This window comes from Puma concolor, chromosome A2 (assembly GCF_028749965.1).
Source record: "Puma concolor isolate L17-30 chromosome A2, mPumCon1.1.hap2, whole genome shotgun sequence".
NCBI lineage: Eukaryota > Metazoa > Chordata > Mammalia > Carnivora > Felidae > Puma > Puma concolor.
Genome location: NC_141668.1, coordinates 15,794,601 through 15,809,988, shown reverse-complemented (window position 1 = coordinate 15,809,988; position 15,388 = coordinate 15,794,601). Strand labels below are relative to the sequence as shown.

The window sequence follows — 15,388 nt, the reverse complement described above, 5'->3', positions numbered from 1 at the left end:
CTCAGTCGGTTAAGAACCCGACTTCAGCTCAGGTCATGATCTCAGGTTCATGGGTTCGAGCCCTGAGTCGGGCTGTGTGCTGACAGCTCAGAGCCTGGACCCTGCTTCAGATGCCGTGTCTCCCTCTCTCTTTGCCCCTCCCCCACTCACGCTGTCTCTGTCTCTCAAAAATGAATAAACGTTAAGAAAAATTAAAAAAAAAAAGAAAAGAAAAGAAAAAGGAAAAGTGATGGATAAAGCCACTAACCTAGATGAAGAAGCCCAGAAGGAACAGGGAGGTTTTACAATTCTGAAGGCACCAATGGGTCCAAAGTCTCTACTGTAGTCATCAGCACCTGAACTTTTGCCTCGGCCTGGGAAACAGCCCGTCCATTTAGTCCAATGCCCGCATTTTACAGATGAGGGAGCTGTGGCCCAGACAGGCCAGGTGCTGTTCCCAGGGTTACATAGAGAGCCAAGGCTTTCCAGCACAGGTCTCCACTGGCTTCCACACCACCATCCCGCGTGCCTTGCTAAAAAGGAACCCTGATGCTGTGTTCAGCGTGTATATACACTCTGCTCCCATTCCCACGTGCACACCGCGTGCCAGATTCCAACAGTAGGGGTCACTGCCAAACGCAGAGTCTTACCCATAAAACTCAGCTCGTAGCTCCGTGAACCCGCCTGAAATGGCACAATTCCCCTCGGAGAGCACAGAAAGAAAGACTCCAGGTACGAAGAGTCGACATTTGCAGCTTGCTGTTTGTCGACCTGATTGAAAAAAAAAAAAAAAGGTAAAGACACTTGAGGGTAGGCTTTTAAGAAACCTCTGCCATTGTATCTTACACAATTGTATTTTAGCCATGGGACTTAAACGGGAATGCAGCTTGCCTCCCAAACCAGGCTGTAAAGGTTGCCAGGCTGGGGCCACGTCTCAAGGCCTACGTGAAGGGTCTAGACATCAGAATGGATGGGTAAAGGGAAGCGTGTGGATTCTAGGGAGGAGACAAGCTAGGCCACCATTCCACTGTCCCCACCCAACGCAGGGCTGGCAGATCAGGGCAGACTGCATGTAAGCCCGAATAGGAGGGGTTCCCAATATTTAATGGCAAGGAGACATTTGTTCATCATGATCTAAACTGGAGGAGTTAATGACAGCAAGTTCCTGCTGGCAGCCTATGATGGGGAGGGGCTACTGGTCCCTTTAATGACACTCTGGATTCTGAGGCTTTCAGCTACACATACCCCTACTCCTTGCCCAGTGAAGATGCCTGCCGGATATAAGGCGAGGGGGCCACAATGAAAGCCTTCAAGGAAAATGTCTATGAACTAGGTCTCTTTAGCCTGGAGAGGAGTATGGTAAGGGCAGGAAAGCTGGGGCTGGATGCGGGGCTGGAACTCACAAGCCGTGAGATCATGACCTGAGCCGAAGTCAGACGCTCAACCGACTGAGCCACCCAGGCGCCCCACAGCATCCAACAGTTAAGCCACCCCGTGAAGATGTTTGTTGCAACAGCTGCTGGGACATGATCTATCAGGATCATTGTAAACAAGACTGCCATCCTTGGCGGGCAGTAGGAAATGAGGTATCCAAGATTAGATAGATGACGGCGCGGGTAAATCACATGCCTTCCTACAACCCCAAAGAGCAGTGACTTGGGCAAACACCTGTGAACACAGGAAGCAGCAAGGTAGGTCTGTCACCTCTGGGGACACTGGTTTGCCAATGCGAATCTCTGTCCTCATCTCCCATTCTGACAGCTGAAGTCCTGTATCTCTGCAGGACCCTATTCTAGGCTGGAAGGAATTTACTCTAGGCCAGGGCCTTTCAAACTCTAATTTGTATGTGAATCACCCAGGAATTGTTTTAAAATGCAGAATAAAATTCTGGGAACTGGGTTTTAATTCTGCATTTCAAAGAGCTCCCACGGTGCCAATGTTGTTGGTCTGTGGACTTGATTTTAACCAGCAAGACCCTCACGTCTAGATCAGCATTGTCCACTGGAACCTTCTGGAACATTTCACTGTACATGTTCTCTGTGTTTTCCCGTGTGATAGCTGCTAGCTACAAGTGGTCGTAGAGCACTTAAATGTGACTATTGTTACCGTGGAATTGAATTGTTCGTTTTGTTCAAATTCAATTAACTGAAGTTTAAAATTAAACAGCCACAAGGGGCTAGTGGCTGTCCTACTGGACACACCAAGTCAATTTCAGTGTCTGAGCATTTGGACAGCCTCTCAAGCTTCACACTTGGTTTTCCTTCGAGCCCTTCCCTCACACTGTACTCCAGTTCTGATTAAGTGAATGAATGAATGAATGCATGGTAGGGTCTTCAATTATTTTTTTTTCTCCCGAAAGACTTGAATGTGTATCTCATGTTCAGTAGCCAGGTCTTGGCTTTTGTCCTGTGCCTACATCACTGCCTTGATCTAGAGCTAAGGTGTGCCTTTGCCTCGGGTGGTTCTCTCGGGCGTAGGCTCCCTGCCCCTCTACACCAGCTGTCACAGGTACACCAGCTGGTAAACATCTCCTTGGGTCCGGATCCGCCTGATGCAAACCCCATGACAACCAGGCCCCGCCCTCCAGCTGTCACTCTGTCCTGTACCATTGCTGCCCAGCTGCCCATCCATTCAATCATCACCCTGCCCAACATCACTTCCTCTCCCTGTCTACCATCTATGTAGGGCCAAGTCTTGGTTAAGCACTTGAACTTCCTTAAAAGGATATCAAGTCTACATTCTGGAGAGTTCACAGTCAAAGCATATGCACCTGCCCTGGGTTGACAAAAGCTGCTGTTGTCTCCCTTTCTCCTAGGGAGGCTCCTAACCCAGAAATCGCGGTTGCCCCAACTCATATTAAAAATTCAACTGCAGGAGGGGCATCTGGGTGGCTCCGTCTGTTAAGTGTCTGACTCCTGATTTTGGACAAGGTGGTGATCTCACGGTTGGTGGATTCCAGTCCCCCGTCGGGCTCTGTGCTGACAGCATGGAGCCTGCTTGGGATCCTCTCTCTCTCCCTCTCTCTCTACCCCTCCCCCCTCTCTCAAATAAATAAGCTTTAAAAAAAGAAAATAATTAATAGCTGTTGCTGTTGATGAACGTAATCCCAGAGTATATGTTTGCTACAAAATATACCAATACAGTTGTGGATAATGTGAAAAAGTACTAGTTCAACTACACCCATGGTGCCATGGATAACCATGTAGGTGTCAGACATTTTATTAATATTTTTTTCTGAAGTGGTCAAGTTTAAACAAGAGCCTCCACAAGGAGGAACGGTACTCACCTTCTCCCCATATTGAACCCATCTGTCGGATTTGTTCCTCCAGTACCAAATCCATTTTGTGGCAAAGACAAAATTGGTCAGCACTGTGACAGATGAAGGTGTGGAGATACGCCGGATAGGATTACAATTACAAACCATCATCTGGAAGTTGATGTTTTTATTTCCGATAGAAAAGCTGAAGAGGAAGAGTTTAAAGTTAACAAAATACCACCCCGATGTTTATAGCAGCATTACCAACAACAGCCAAACTACGGAAAGAGCCCAGGTGTCCATCAACTGATGAGTGGATACAGATATAGTATATCTATACATATACATATATAAATACACAATGGAATATATTACTCAGCCATCAAGAAGAATGAAATTTCACCATTTGCAACGACATGGATAGTGCCAGAGTGTATTATGCTAAGCAAAATAAGCCAATCAGGGAAAGACAAACACTATATGATTTCACTTATATGTGAAATTTAAGAAACAAAACAGATGACCACATGGGCAGGGGGTAAAAAAGAGAGGGGAAACAAACCATCAGGGACTCCTAATGACAGAGAACAAACTGAAGGTTGATGGAGGAAGGTGGGTGGGGGATGGGCTAGATGGAGAATGGGGATGAAGGAGGGCACTTGTTATGATGAGCACGGGGTGTTGTATGTAAGTGACGAATCACTCAATTCTACTCCTGAAACCAATATTGCACTGTATGTTAACTAACTAGAATTTAAACACAAATTTGAAAGGAAGAAAATTAAAAATAAATATAAAATTGTGCCCACAAAACTACTGATTGGCTTAATGTTAGCAACTCACGGTAGGTCAGTTTTTTCAAGTAATACTATTTAAATAGTTACATAATGTGGTCCAAGACCTTTTCAGGAAGCCAGGAAAGTCAAAGTTATTTTCATAATAATACTAAGACATTATTTGCCTTTTTCACTTTCATACTCTCACAGGTGCACAGTGGAGTTTTCCCAGAGGCTACACGATGTGTGATTCTACAGCAAATTAAAGAGATTTGCAAAAATATAAAACAATGGCATTTTCTAAATGAATTTTTTTGCTTTGTTTTGGAAAACACTTATTATTTAGTTATACATACATATAATAGTTACTACATATGATAATATATATTTACATAAACATAGTTATATAAAAATATGGTATTTATGTTACCATGTAATGAGTTTGTATTATTTTTCAATGAATCCATAAAAATTGAATTGTCTCCGTTTTGATTTTTAATATGGTAAATACCAACGGTTACAATTCACATAAAGATAGGTTCTGTGGGATTCTCAATATAGTTTAAGACTGTAGAGGGGACCCGAGACCAACAAGGGTGAAAATTACTGCTCTAAGAAACACCTCCTACATCAGTGGTTCCCAATGAGGAATGGAGACATTTAGCAATATTGAAAGACTTTTTTGGTTATAACAATAAAAATCTAGTGGATAAAGGCCAGGAATGCTGCTAAACAGCCCCCCAAAAGTAAATAATTATCTAGCCCCAAAAGTCAATAGTGCTAAGGTTGAGAAAGCCAGAGGCAGATTTTCCTAGGGGGGAAAAACACACCTAGAAACAAGTAAGTAGCTGATGCTACCCTCTAGTGGCAAAATGCAGCAACACAGAATCTCCACCAAAAATTCACCATACAGATGACATGTTTGCAATTTCCCCCAAAAGAATTCCCTTATAGGGGCACCTGGGTGGCTCAGTCGGTTAAGCGTCCAACTTCGGCTCAGGGCATGATCTCACGGTCCGTGAGTTCGAACCCCACATCGGGCTCTGTGCTGACAGCTCAGAGCCTGGAGCATGTTTCAGATTCTGTGTCTCCTTCTGTCTCTGCCCCTCCCCTGCTCATGCTCTGTCTCTGTCTCTCTCTCTCTCTCTCTCTCTCTCTCTGTCAAAAATAAATAAACATAAAAAAAAAAAAAGAATTCCCTTACAACAGGAAGGACAAAGAGGAGGAGGAGGAGGAGTTGTTAACAGAATCATAAACACAGAAAACAAATTGGTGGTTGCAGAGGGCAGGGAGTGGGGGGATAAAGGGAAGTAAGGGATACAAACTTTCAGTTATAAAGTAAGTCACAGGGATGAAAAATACAGCATAGGGAGTAGGGAAAAAAAAAAGAATTTCCTTTAGAAAGCTAGGAGGCACTTTATAAATACGGTCATGTATGGTATCACCCAATTCACCCCTGGCAAAAACAGGTAAGTTATCCTCTTAGATACCTCCAGGATTGAGAAACTAGCAAACACAAAGGAAGGTATAAAATGCTAAAGCAGACAACAAAATGTGCCCTAGAACGGTATGAAATTACTCAAATCGCGTTCTACAACTATGACATTGAGCCAAAGGCTAATTTTGAGCTACAATCACTGTACTTTCCATAGTCCTATCATGAGCTTACAATAATACAAGCTGACCTCTGTGTTGTGTTTTTCTGCAGGACATACTGATAATAACTGTGTCACTGTTTAAATCCTATAAATTTGTTGGGACACCTGGGTGGTTCGGTCAGTTAAGCATCTGACTTCGGCTCAGGTCATGATCTCCTGGTTTGTGAGTTAGAGCCCCGTGTCAGCAGGCTCTGCGCGGACAGCTCGGAGCCTGGAGTCTCCTTCAAATTCTGGGTCTCCCTCTCTATCTGCACCCTCCCCCCTTTCACTCTGTCTCTCTCACTCTCTCAAAAATAAATAAAAACATTAAAAAAAAATTAAACCACATGAGTTTGCAAATAGTCCCAGAATCCCTAGTATTAATTAGTCAGGCTCTTCGTGACCTTGAATCTACCCAGCTCGTGTTTTTCTTCATGAACTCAGCAGGCATTTGCCATTTTTATTTCAAGAGTTATCTCAAACTTGAAGGGGATTCTGAAGAAAAATGGTTTTTCCTTCTCACCGTAAGCCTAGCACTATGCTTTCCTTTGATGGCGCTGTGGACCTCAGAGGCCAGAGTCTGGCCACCAACTTACCTGTGGATCTGGGGGTCACAATAGGCCTTCTCAATGTTCTCCATGGGCTGGAGGTCCATCCAGGTATTTGCAAGTAATATCTGCCACCGGTAAGGCAGGTGGAAGTGAACTTTGTTGCAGCTTGCTACAAAGACAGAGAGAGGGGGTCTGAGGATCTGGTGAGTGGGGGTTCTAACAATTCAACCAAGTTCATTGCTGACGTTCCCCATTGAGGGCTGCCTTTCCCACCCTGCCAGGTTTGCATGCTAACCCATTTCCAGGCTACGCCTTTACCCATTCCGGTTCCGGCCCACACTGCCCCATATCCGTATGTTCAAGTTCCCTTATTACCAATAGAGACTCATCAGAAAAACAAAACTTCCGGGGCGCCTGGGTGGCTCAGTTGGTTAAGTGTCCGTCTTCAACTCAGATCATGATCTCATGGTTCATGGATTTGAACCCCCCGTCAAGCTCTGTGCTGACCGCTCAGAGCCTGGAGCCTGCTTCAGATTCTGTGTTTCCCTTTCTCTCTGCCCCTCCCCTGCTCATGCTCTGTCTCTCTCTGTCTCAAAAATAAATAAAAACACTTAAAAAAAATTTTTTTTTAATTAACGTCATAAGCCCATTAATACAGGAATACAAAAAATAGTTCTGTCCTTCAGTTTGCAGTATGTCATGTTTACATCATTTTGAAAGGCTCAAAAGATGTGTGATTACTTTGAAACCAAAAGAGGCAGGTTTCGACAGCCAAGGAAAACCCAGAGTGGCAATGACTATGGTCTGGCTGATTGAAAAGTATATAACCATTCATCAAGTCCAAATCTCACACTCGTTAGAATGGCTGCTCTAAAATCAAACCAACTCAAAACAAAAAGCCAGTGTTGGCGAGGACACGCAGGAACTCACACCCTCGCACACTGCTAGTAAAAATGTAAAATCGTGCAGCTGCTGTGGAAAATGGTGTGGCAGTTTCTCTAAACATCAAACACAGAATTGCCAAAACAATTTTTTTTAATATCTATTTATTTTTGAGAGAGAGAGAAAGAGACGGAGTATGAGCAGGGGAGGGGCAGAGAGAGAGGGAGACACAGAATCTGAAGCAGGCTCCAGGCTCTGAGCTATAAGCACGGAGCCCGACACGGGGCTCAAACTCATGGACCATGAGATCATGACCTGAGCCGGAGTCAGATGCTCAACCGACTTAGTCACCCGGGTGCCCTGCCAAAACAAGTTTTTAAAGAAACACAGAATTACCGTAATATCCAGTGATTCCACTCCTGGGTATATACCCCCCCCAAAAAAGCGAAAGCAAGGTCCCGAGCAGACACTTGCACACCCAAGGTCACAACAGCATTACTGACAATAGCCAAAAGGTAGAAGCAACTCAAGTATACATTCACAGATGACTAGATAAACAAAATGTGGTATATACACACAATAAAATATTATTCAGCCTTCATAAGGAAGGACATTCTCACCCAGGCTACATCGTGGATGAAACACGAGGACATCATACAAAGTGAAATAAGCCAGTATCACAAAAAGACAAATACTGTGTGACTCCACTCACGAGGGACCTAGCATCGTCCTACTCCAATGAACAAAAATGAGAATGGTGGGTGCCAGGGACTGGAGGGACTGGAGGCAGCAGGGGGATGAAGCGTTGCTGTTCAGAGGGTATTAACAGTTTACTTTTGCAAGAGGAACAAGAGTCCTGGATTTTGGTGGCATAACAATGTGACTCTAACACTCCTGAACTGCACACTTAAACATGATTCGGATGGGGCGCCTGGGAGGTTCAGTGAGTTAAACGTGACTCTTGATCTCGGCTCAGGTCATGATTTCATGGTTCGCGAGATCGAGCCCCACACTGGGCTCTGCGATGACAGCTAGGAACGTGCTTGGGATTCCCTCTCTCTCTCTCTCTCTCTCTCTCTCTCTCAAAATAAATAAATAAACTTAAAAAAAAATTGGGGCGCCTGGGTGGCGCAGTCGGTTAAGCATCCGATTTCAGCCAGGTCACGATCTAGCGGTCCGTGAGTTCGAGCCCCGCGTCAGGCTCTGGGCTGATGGCTCGGAGCCCGGAGCCTGTTTCCGATTCTGTGTCTCCCTCTCTCTCTGCCCCTCCCCCGTTCATGCTCTGTCTCTCTCTGTCCCAAAAATAAATAAAAACGTTGAAAAAAAAAATTTTTTTTTAAATAAAAAAAATGATTAGGATAGCAAAATTTGTTACGTGTATTTTACCACAATTAATTAAAAATGAAGAAAAAAATTAAAAACTTGATTTTGAGAACACAGGGCAGCATCTTCCTTTTCCGACACAGGTCAGTGAGTCTAAGACCACTCAGGGGTCAAGCAGAGGAGATCCAGTGTGATGCACACATCTGGGGCTGAGCCATGAAAGGGAGAAAGTGGCAGGACGCTGAGGGGACAGCCAATTGTCCCAGGCACTGTTCCTTGGGAAGCCTGGTGGGAGGGCACAGTGACCGGGTGTGGCTCCTTGGCTGGAGGGCACACAGTCTGTGGCATGCAGACTCAGGCCATGTGTGAGGATCAACTGGGACGAGCCCACGGCCCAAAAGAGAGACAACGCCTCAATGGCAGGACATGAGCTGTGAAAATGAGTCGGCCGGGAGACCTTTATTTCTGGGGATTTGTTTTTTGTTTGTTTGCTTTTAGTAGATGACAAGATGGGTCTCTGACTAACTAGAATATTTTACCTAAAGCCGAATTACAAAAGGAAAAAGTCTATCACGCAGGGATGGAGAACCCAGGCTGGCTGGGCAGTTTAGGGTCAAAACCCAACTTGGCTAGTTACATATGTGAGGTCTTAACCTCTCTGTGCCTCTAGTTGCCACATCTGTAAAATGGGTTAACAACAGAACCTACTATTAGGGCTGACGTGAAGTTCAAAGATGATGGACCATCATCAGGTATATGTTGACCACGCACCTAACATACACTAAAAGCTCAGTAAATGTTGGCCGTATTACTACTAATAAAGCTTCTGCTTCTAGAAAGTCTTTAAGTAACTCACCAAGGTGACAACCTTTACACAGATGGTCAAGACAAATTTCCTGTGGGCCACAGTCATCCATCCTGGAAGAGCTGGTATTCTCAACGTCAGATGCAGAATCTATAAAACAAAAGAGAATGCACGTATGCTGGTCTCAGTGTTTAAACCCAAAATCAAGACACCTGACCTCACAATGGGAAAGGGTATCTGTAACTGGGACCACGTTCGAGAAAATTCCAGATTCACATGTTGCTCATGAGAGCCTAGACAGCCCCTCCGTAAAAGCCAACATGAACATCTGGGTCACGTGAGAGTGATGCTTAAAAATAACCAAAAATAAACCAGGGCCAAACTAGTCCTGTTCTCAGTAAATGAGGCGGCTTATTCCACACGATACAACTGGTTGGTCCTTCAACCTTCATGTCAGTCTCCTCAGCAGTAACACCCCTTCACCTAACCCTCCAACTCTACGTCCTTTAGTATCTACTGGGGAACATCCAAAGAGAAGCCACCGGCCTGCTGCAGACACAAGTCATGGGGCCCCCTTTGTCCTTCGGTGACTTACACAGATCACAGCTTGGACCTACAAGGTCACCGGCAGGGCCAGCAGAGATCTGGGCAGAGTTCGGACCATGGGTTGCATAGGCTGCAGCTCTGTTGCTTGAGAAGGATGTAGAAGGTGGCACCTTGGGCAGAGTGCTGACTTGTGTGGGGGCAGGGGTCTCCTGAGGAGTTGGCAGGACTTGGGCTCCCAGACCCGGACTTCCAAAGTACAACACGTTTTTATCCCCTCTGCAGGTCAATGTGAAGCCAAAACCAGCGGCACCAGTTTTATTTACATCAGTGGTTTCGTCCGCCACTTGACTGGAGCCATTTGGTGTGCTGTGGATGGATTTACCAGGCCAAACTGTCTTCTCACTGTGGTTACTGTTCACAGAGGCCGCTGCTGGATCAGCGCCATCTGTAATCTTGCCAGTGGTCTGGAGACCACCGTGAGTAGTTCCGGTGTCCTGATTCCTAGGTAACGATTTTTCTCTCTGGCCGCTGGTTGTGGTTTTGTAATTTAGACAACTTGTGGAAGCTCCATCTGTGGCCGCTCCATCAACATTATTATCGAAAAGCGAGAAATACTGGACATTTTGATTCCCGCTTCTGCCCTCGGCATTCGTGCCATCTGTGGAAAGCATCCCCGCGCTCTTTCTGGTGGTTGTGGTTTCAGGTGTCCGTGGAGAACCCAGAGGGGGGCCAGAGGCAGCCTGACTCTGGGCAAACAAACTCCCTCTCCCGGTGCCTTTGTCATTCAGCCAGGACGCCGGGCCCCTCCGGTTGGAAGCTGGCATTGGGTCAGAAGGGAGGGAAGTGCTGCCTTGATTCCCGAAAAAGACATCCTCTGGACCGCCATTCTCTGAAAACCGCTGGCTTCTTTCCATGTGACCTGTTCCTCCAAGATTATCAACCTTAGGCGAGACCGGGGAAGGCTGAGGGCAATCTTGACTTCCCAAATGCATGAACTTGTGGGCCAGCTCCCCTACGGGCATGTCATCCAGGGGAGGCCTGTGGCCGATTTGATCTGAACTGGGGGTGCTGGACTTCTGAGTAGAAGCGGAAGCAGGTGGGAGAAATTCTGGACCGCCCTGAAACGATCGTTCTCTGCTCTTGCTTCTCCCTCTGTATGCCACATCTCTACGATGGGAGCAAGGAGCTAGGAAAAGAAAAACACAAGGAAAATTAGCATTAACAGGATTAGGCTCTCGCTACGGTTCTTCCTCAGCTTTTCCGAGTTTGCTACCCAAGCTCTATTAAATTACTTGTCCCAATCTGGTATGTAAAAATCTGGAGCATCTTGTCAAGAGGACGAAGGAATCTGCTCTTGTGCTAGTAAGAAATACCACCCCATGGTCTCAGATAAGAGTCAGAGTGAACCTGGCTCTTCTCGACTTCTCTCTTGAGACTCAGATATGAGCCCTAAACCCCCACACTCATAGGTGGGGCTGTCCAATGTGCTCTGGTTCAAGCCAACAGTCAACCGCTATGGCAGACGGAGAGACCAACTAGTTCAAGTCAGGGAGGATTTTTAGATTAAAAAACTCATTTAGATTTTGCCCATATTGTGATGAAGGTTCCCCAACAAATTAAGGGATTCACAAAATTTTCCAGAGCTTTTGCCCGCTTGGGATTCTCTCTCTCCCTCTCTCTCTCTCAAAATAAATAAATAAAAACTTAAAAAAAAAAAAAAACATTTAAAGAAAATAACTGGTGTGTGAGCTGTGTCCCTCGGGAAGGTGTGCATGTGTGATAGGTGTCGTATGGAGTATGTGTGTATGATGTGATCTTATGTGTGCTTGTGTGTGGTATGCACGTATGTCCACGGTGTGTTGTGTGTGCATGAGTGTGATATATGAGCTACTGTGGGGGGAGGAAGGGGAGGAAGAGGTCCTTTTCTTCAAATTTCAGAGGGCAGCAGGAATAGTAAAAGCAAACGGCCTTCTCCTGCCAACAAAATAGTTAATTAAGTAAATTAACCAGGGCGGATAATAAAGATCTCTCTCACACACACTGAATTTATACTGGGAAACTACACCAGGAAACATCCTTCCAAGTGTTCCCCTGTTCAGAGAGCGCTGTGATGTGGGAGAAAAAACACCAGATGTGGGGCCAGAACACCTAACCTCTGTGCCCCTGTCTAGCAGCGTGAGGCCTTGAACGCATCACTTTTATTTACTCATAGTAAAAACGATTTAAGACTGCTTGCAATAAAAGTCATCTAAAATGTTTGAGCCTAGGTCTCCTTACCAATTAAGGCTAATAATATTCCTGCCTTTCTTTATAGCTTTGCTGTCAGGAACAACAAGGAGATATTTTGGGTGAAAATACCTGGTTGATTATAAAGCATTTCTCGAATATAAGGAGGTGTTATTGTTTATTACGGATCATAGAATCTTAGAATTATGTACTCTATTTGTTTTGTAAAATTCATGTCTTTCACAGCCATTTCACCAAGGCATAAAAAAATTACAAGTGTTAATATCATCAGACAATGTGAAAATGCTCAAGAAAGAGAACTGATCGGGGCACCTGGCTGGCTCAGTCGGTTAAGCATCCGACTCTTAATTTTGGCTCAGGTCATGATCTCACAGGTTCGCGGGTTCAAGCCCTGCGTTGGGCGCTGCGTTGATGGCGCAGAGCCTTCTTGGGATTCTCTCTCTCCCTCTCTCTGCCCCTCTCCCACTCACACGCACATGCTCTTTCTCTTACAGTAAGATTAAACATTTTAAAAATCTCAAAAAAGAAAGGAATAGAACTGACCACTTCCCACCCGTCGGAATGGCTAATAACCTAAAAACAGAGAATAACAAGTATTCAGGTATGGGTGAGGAGGTGGGGAAACTGGACCCCTCGTGTATTGCTGCTGGCAAGAGAAAATCGGTGCGGCTGCTATGGAAAATGGGATGACGGTTCCTCACACAATTAAACATAGAATTACCGTGTGATGGTAATTCTCCACACCCAGCTGCCTACCCAAAAGAATGGAAAGCCAGGTCTCAAGCAGGCATCTGTGCGCCCATATTTCACAGCAGCATTATTCACAATAGCTAACGGTGGAAGCAACTCAAGGACCCAGCCATGGATGAACGGATACACAAACTGAGGCATACATACGGTGGACTATTATGCAAAGTGAAATAAGCCAGTGTCACAAAAAGACAATTCCTGTGTGATTCTACTTATATTTGGTACCCAGAGTCGTCCTATTCATAGAAACAGAAAGTAGAACGGGGGTTGCCAGGGGCTGGGGGGGAAGAGGGAATGAGGTGTTTGTTTCATAGGTATAGAGTTTCAGTTCTGCAAGATGAAGGGAGTTTTAGAGATCGGCTGCAAAACAATGCGAATGTACTCAATGCCACTGAACACTTAAAAATGGTCTGGGCGGGGGGCGCCTGGGTGGCTCAGCGGGTTGGGCGGCCGACTTCGGCTCATGTCATGATCTCGCAGTCCGTGAGTTCGAGCCCCGCGTCAGGCTCTGAGTAGCCTGTTTCAGATTCTGTGTCTCCCTCTCTCTGACCCTCCCCCATTCATGCTCTGTCTCTCTGTCTCAAAAATAAAATAAACGTTAAAAAAAAAAAATTAAAAAAAAAAATGGTCTGGGCGGGAGGCGCCTGGGTGGCTCAGTTGCTTAAGCGTCCGACTCTTGATACTGGCTCAGATCAGGGTCTCGAAGTCGTGAGATAGAGCCCAAGTCAGGCTCTGTGCTCACAGATCATGGAGCCTGCTTGGAATTTTCTGTCTCCCTCTCTCTCTCTGCTGCTCCCCCACTCGCTCTCGCTCGCTCTCTCTGTCTCCCTCAAATAAATAAACATTCAAGAAAAAAAATAACAAAAATAACTAAAAATAAATACATTTTTCCAGAAATAGTACTGAGGACTGTAATTAAATTGCATATAGTTTTGCATTAATGCTAGATTTCCTGCATTAATTGTATTGTGGTTATGGAAGACAGTAGAGTGGCCCGGTTTTGAGGAAGTGTGTGCTGATATATTTAGGTGTGAAGGCTCCTGATGACTGCATACCTCAAATGCTCTAACCACAAAAATGTTATATGTGTGTGTCGGCGTTGATATATCGAGACAAAGGGATAGAATAATTGTCACGGAATATTTTTGGGACAAAATGTTAACAAGTGGTGAAACTAACAAAAAAATTTGTCTTCCTCCCTTAAAAAAAAAGCTTTATCAATTAGCTTTTAAAACTCCTTTTTTAAAGTTTATTTATTCTGAGAGAGAGAGAGAGAGAGAGAGAGAGAGAGAGAGAGAGAGAGAGAGAAAGACAGCAGGAGCAGGGGAGGGGCAGAGAGAAAGAGAGACAGAGAATCCTAAGCCTCAGAGGCCAATGCAGGGCTCAAACTCGCGTACCATGAGATCATGAGCTGAAACCAAGAGTCAGACACTTCACCAACTAAGCCACCCAGGCGCCCCACCAATTACCTTTTAGAAAAACAATAAACATTTTAACAAATCAGGAAGGGGGGGTGGTGGGTGGATAGTGGTTAGCATGAAAATCAAATTGCAAAATTGCACATATGCTATGATTATCATTATGCAAAAATTATGTATACATGTAGACAAGTCCTGAAAGGGAAAACAGTCTTACACGGGGAGATAGAATGATTATAGGTAAAGTTACACTTTCCTTGTGATTTCTGCTTATTTCCGTTTCTTCTGCAAATGGAAAAGTAGAAACGCATTTACCTTTGCCCCTGGGGTGTTTCTTTCGGCCGTGCTTGCTGTTGCAGATATCCTGGATGTTCTGAACCACGCTGGGGCTCAGCCCGTGCTCCCTCATGATGGCCAGCACCCTCCTATCCATCAGGTTATGGGACCTGAGGCAGTTGGCATAACCGCAAATCCCTCGGGTAAAGTGCTCGCAGATGTGGAGTCTTTCGCATGATGGATGCTGGTCACAAATAACTTTTCGACCCTCTCCCTTATAATTTTTGCATATCTGCAGAAGAGAGAAACAAGAGCCTGAGACGATAACACCTTGCCTCATCTGCCACACATTCATGAAGAAAAGCCTAAGTATGCAAAAATGTTGGAAGCAAGCAGGCATACACCAAAGGAGAAAATGCATGCGTCTTCCACAATCTACGATGAGTTGTATTCTACTGATGATTTATTTGGGGTAGAAGAGGCCTGCAAACTAACGAAAAGAAACATGAATTTAATAACCTTTTCGAAGAATCAAAATAAGATGGCCGGCCACAGGTAGGACCAAACAGGACCCAAAGGGAGCCCTCCGTCACAAAGGAACCCCAAAGAGGAAGGCTATCAAGTCTTTCTGCAGTTAAAAAGACACATGGATCTGGGGCACCTAGGGGGTTCAGCTGGTTAAGCGTCCAACTCTTGATTTCGGGTCAGGTCATGATCTCAACTGTCCATGACTCTGAGCCCCATATCGGGCTCTGCGCTGGCAGCTCAGAGCTTGCTTGGGATTCTCTCTCTCCCTCCTGCTCTCTGCCCCTCCCCCACTCACGTACACGCTCGCTCTCTCGCTCTCTCTCTCTCTGAAAATAAATAAATTAAAAAATCAAAAAGACACGTGAGTCTTACAACTGTTGTCTCTACTAGATAGAACGTGGCAAAGTTCCTCAA

At 45.3% G+C, this 15,388-nt stretch overlaps 1 protein-coding gene across 1 annotated transcript in view; it reads right to left on the bottom strand.

Moving 5' to 3' along the window:
- ZC3HAV1 (zinc finger CCCH-type containing, antiviral 1) overlaps positions 1–15,388 on the bottom strand; it is a 62,777-nt gene that overhangs the window by 24,492 nt on the left and 22,897 nt on the right. Inside the window, exons 3-8 of the mRNA XM_086688998.1 lie at positions 14,486–14,738; positions 9,805–10,941; positions 9,261–9,359; positions 6,245–6,368; positions 3,266–3,440; positions 630–750 (exon numbers count right to left, since the gene is read on the bottom strand). Coding sequence (XP_086545124.1) covers positions 630–750; positions 3,266–3,440; positions 6,245–6,368; positions 9,261–9,359; positions 9,805–10,941; positions 14,486–14,738 — 1,909 coding nt within the window. The remainder of the gene's footprint in view (positions 1–629; positions 751–3,265; positions 3,441–6,244; positions 6,369–9,260; positions 9,360–9,804; positions 10,942–14,485; positions 14,739–15,388) is intronic.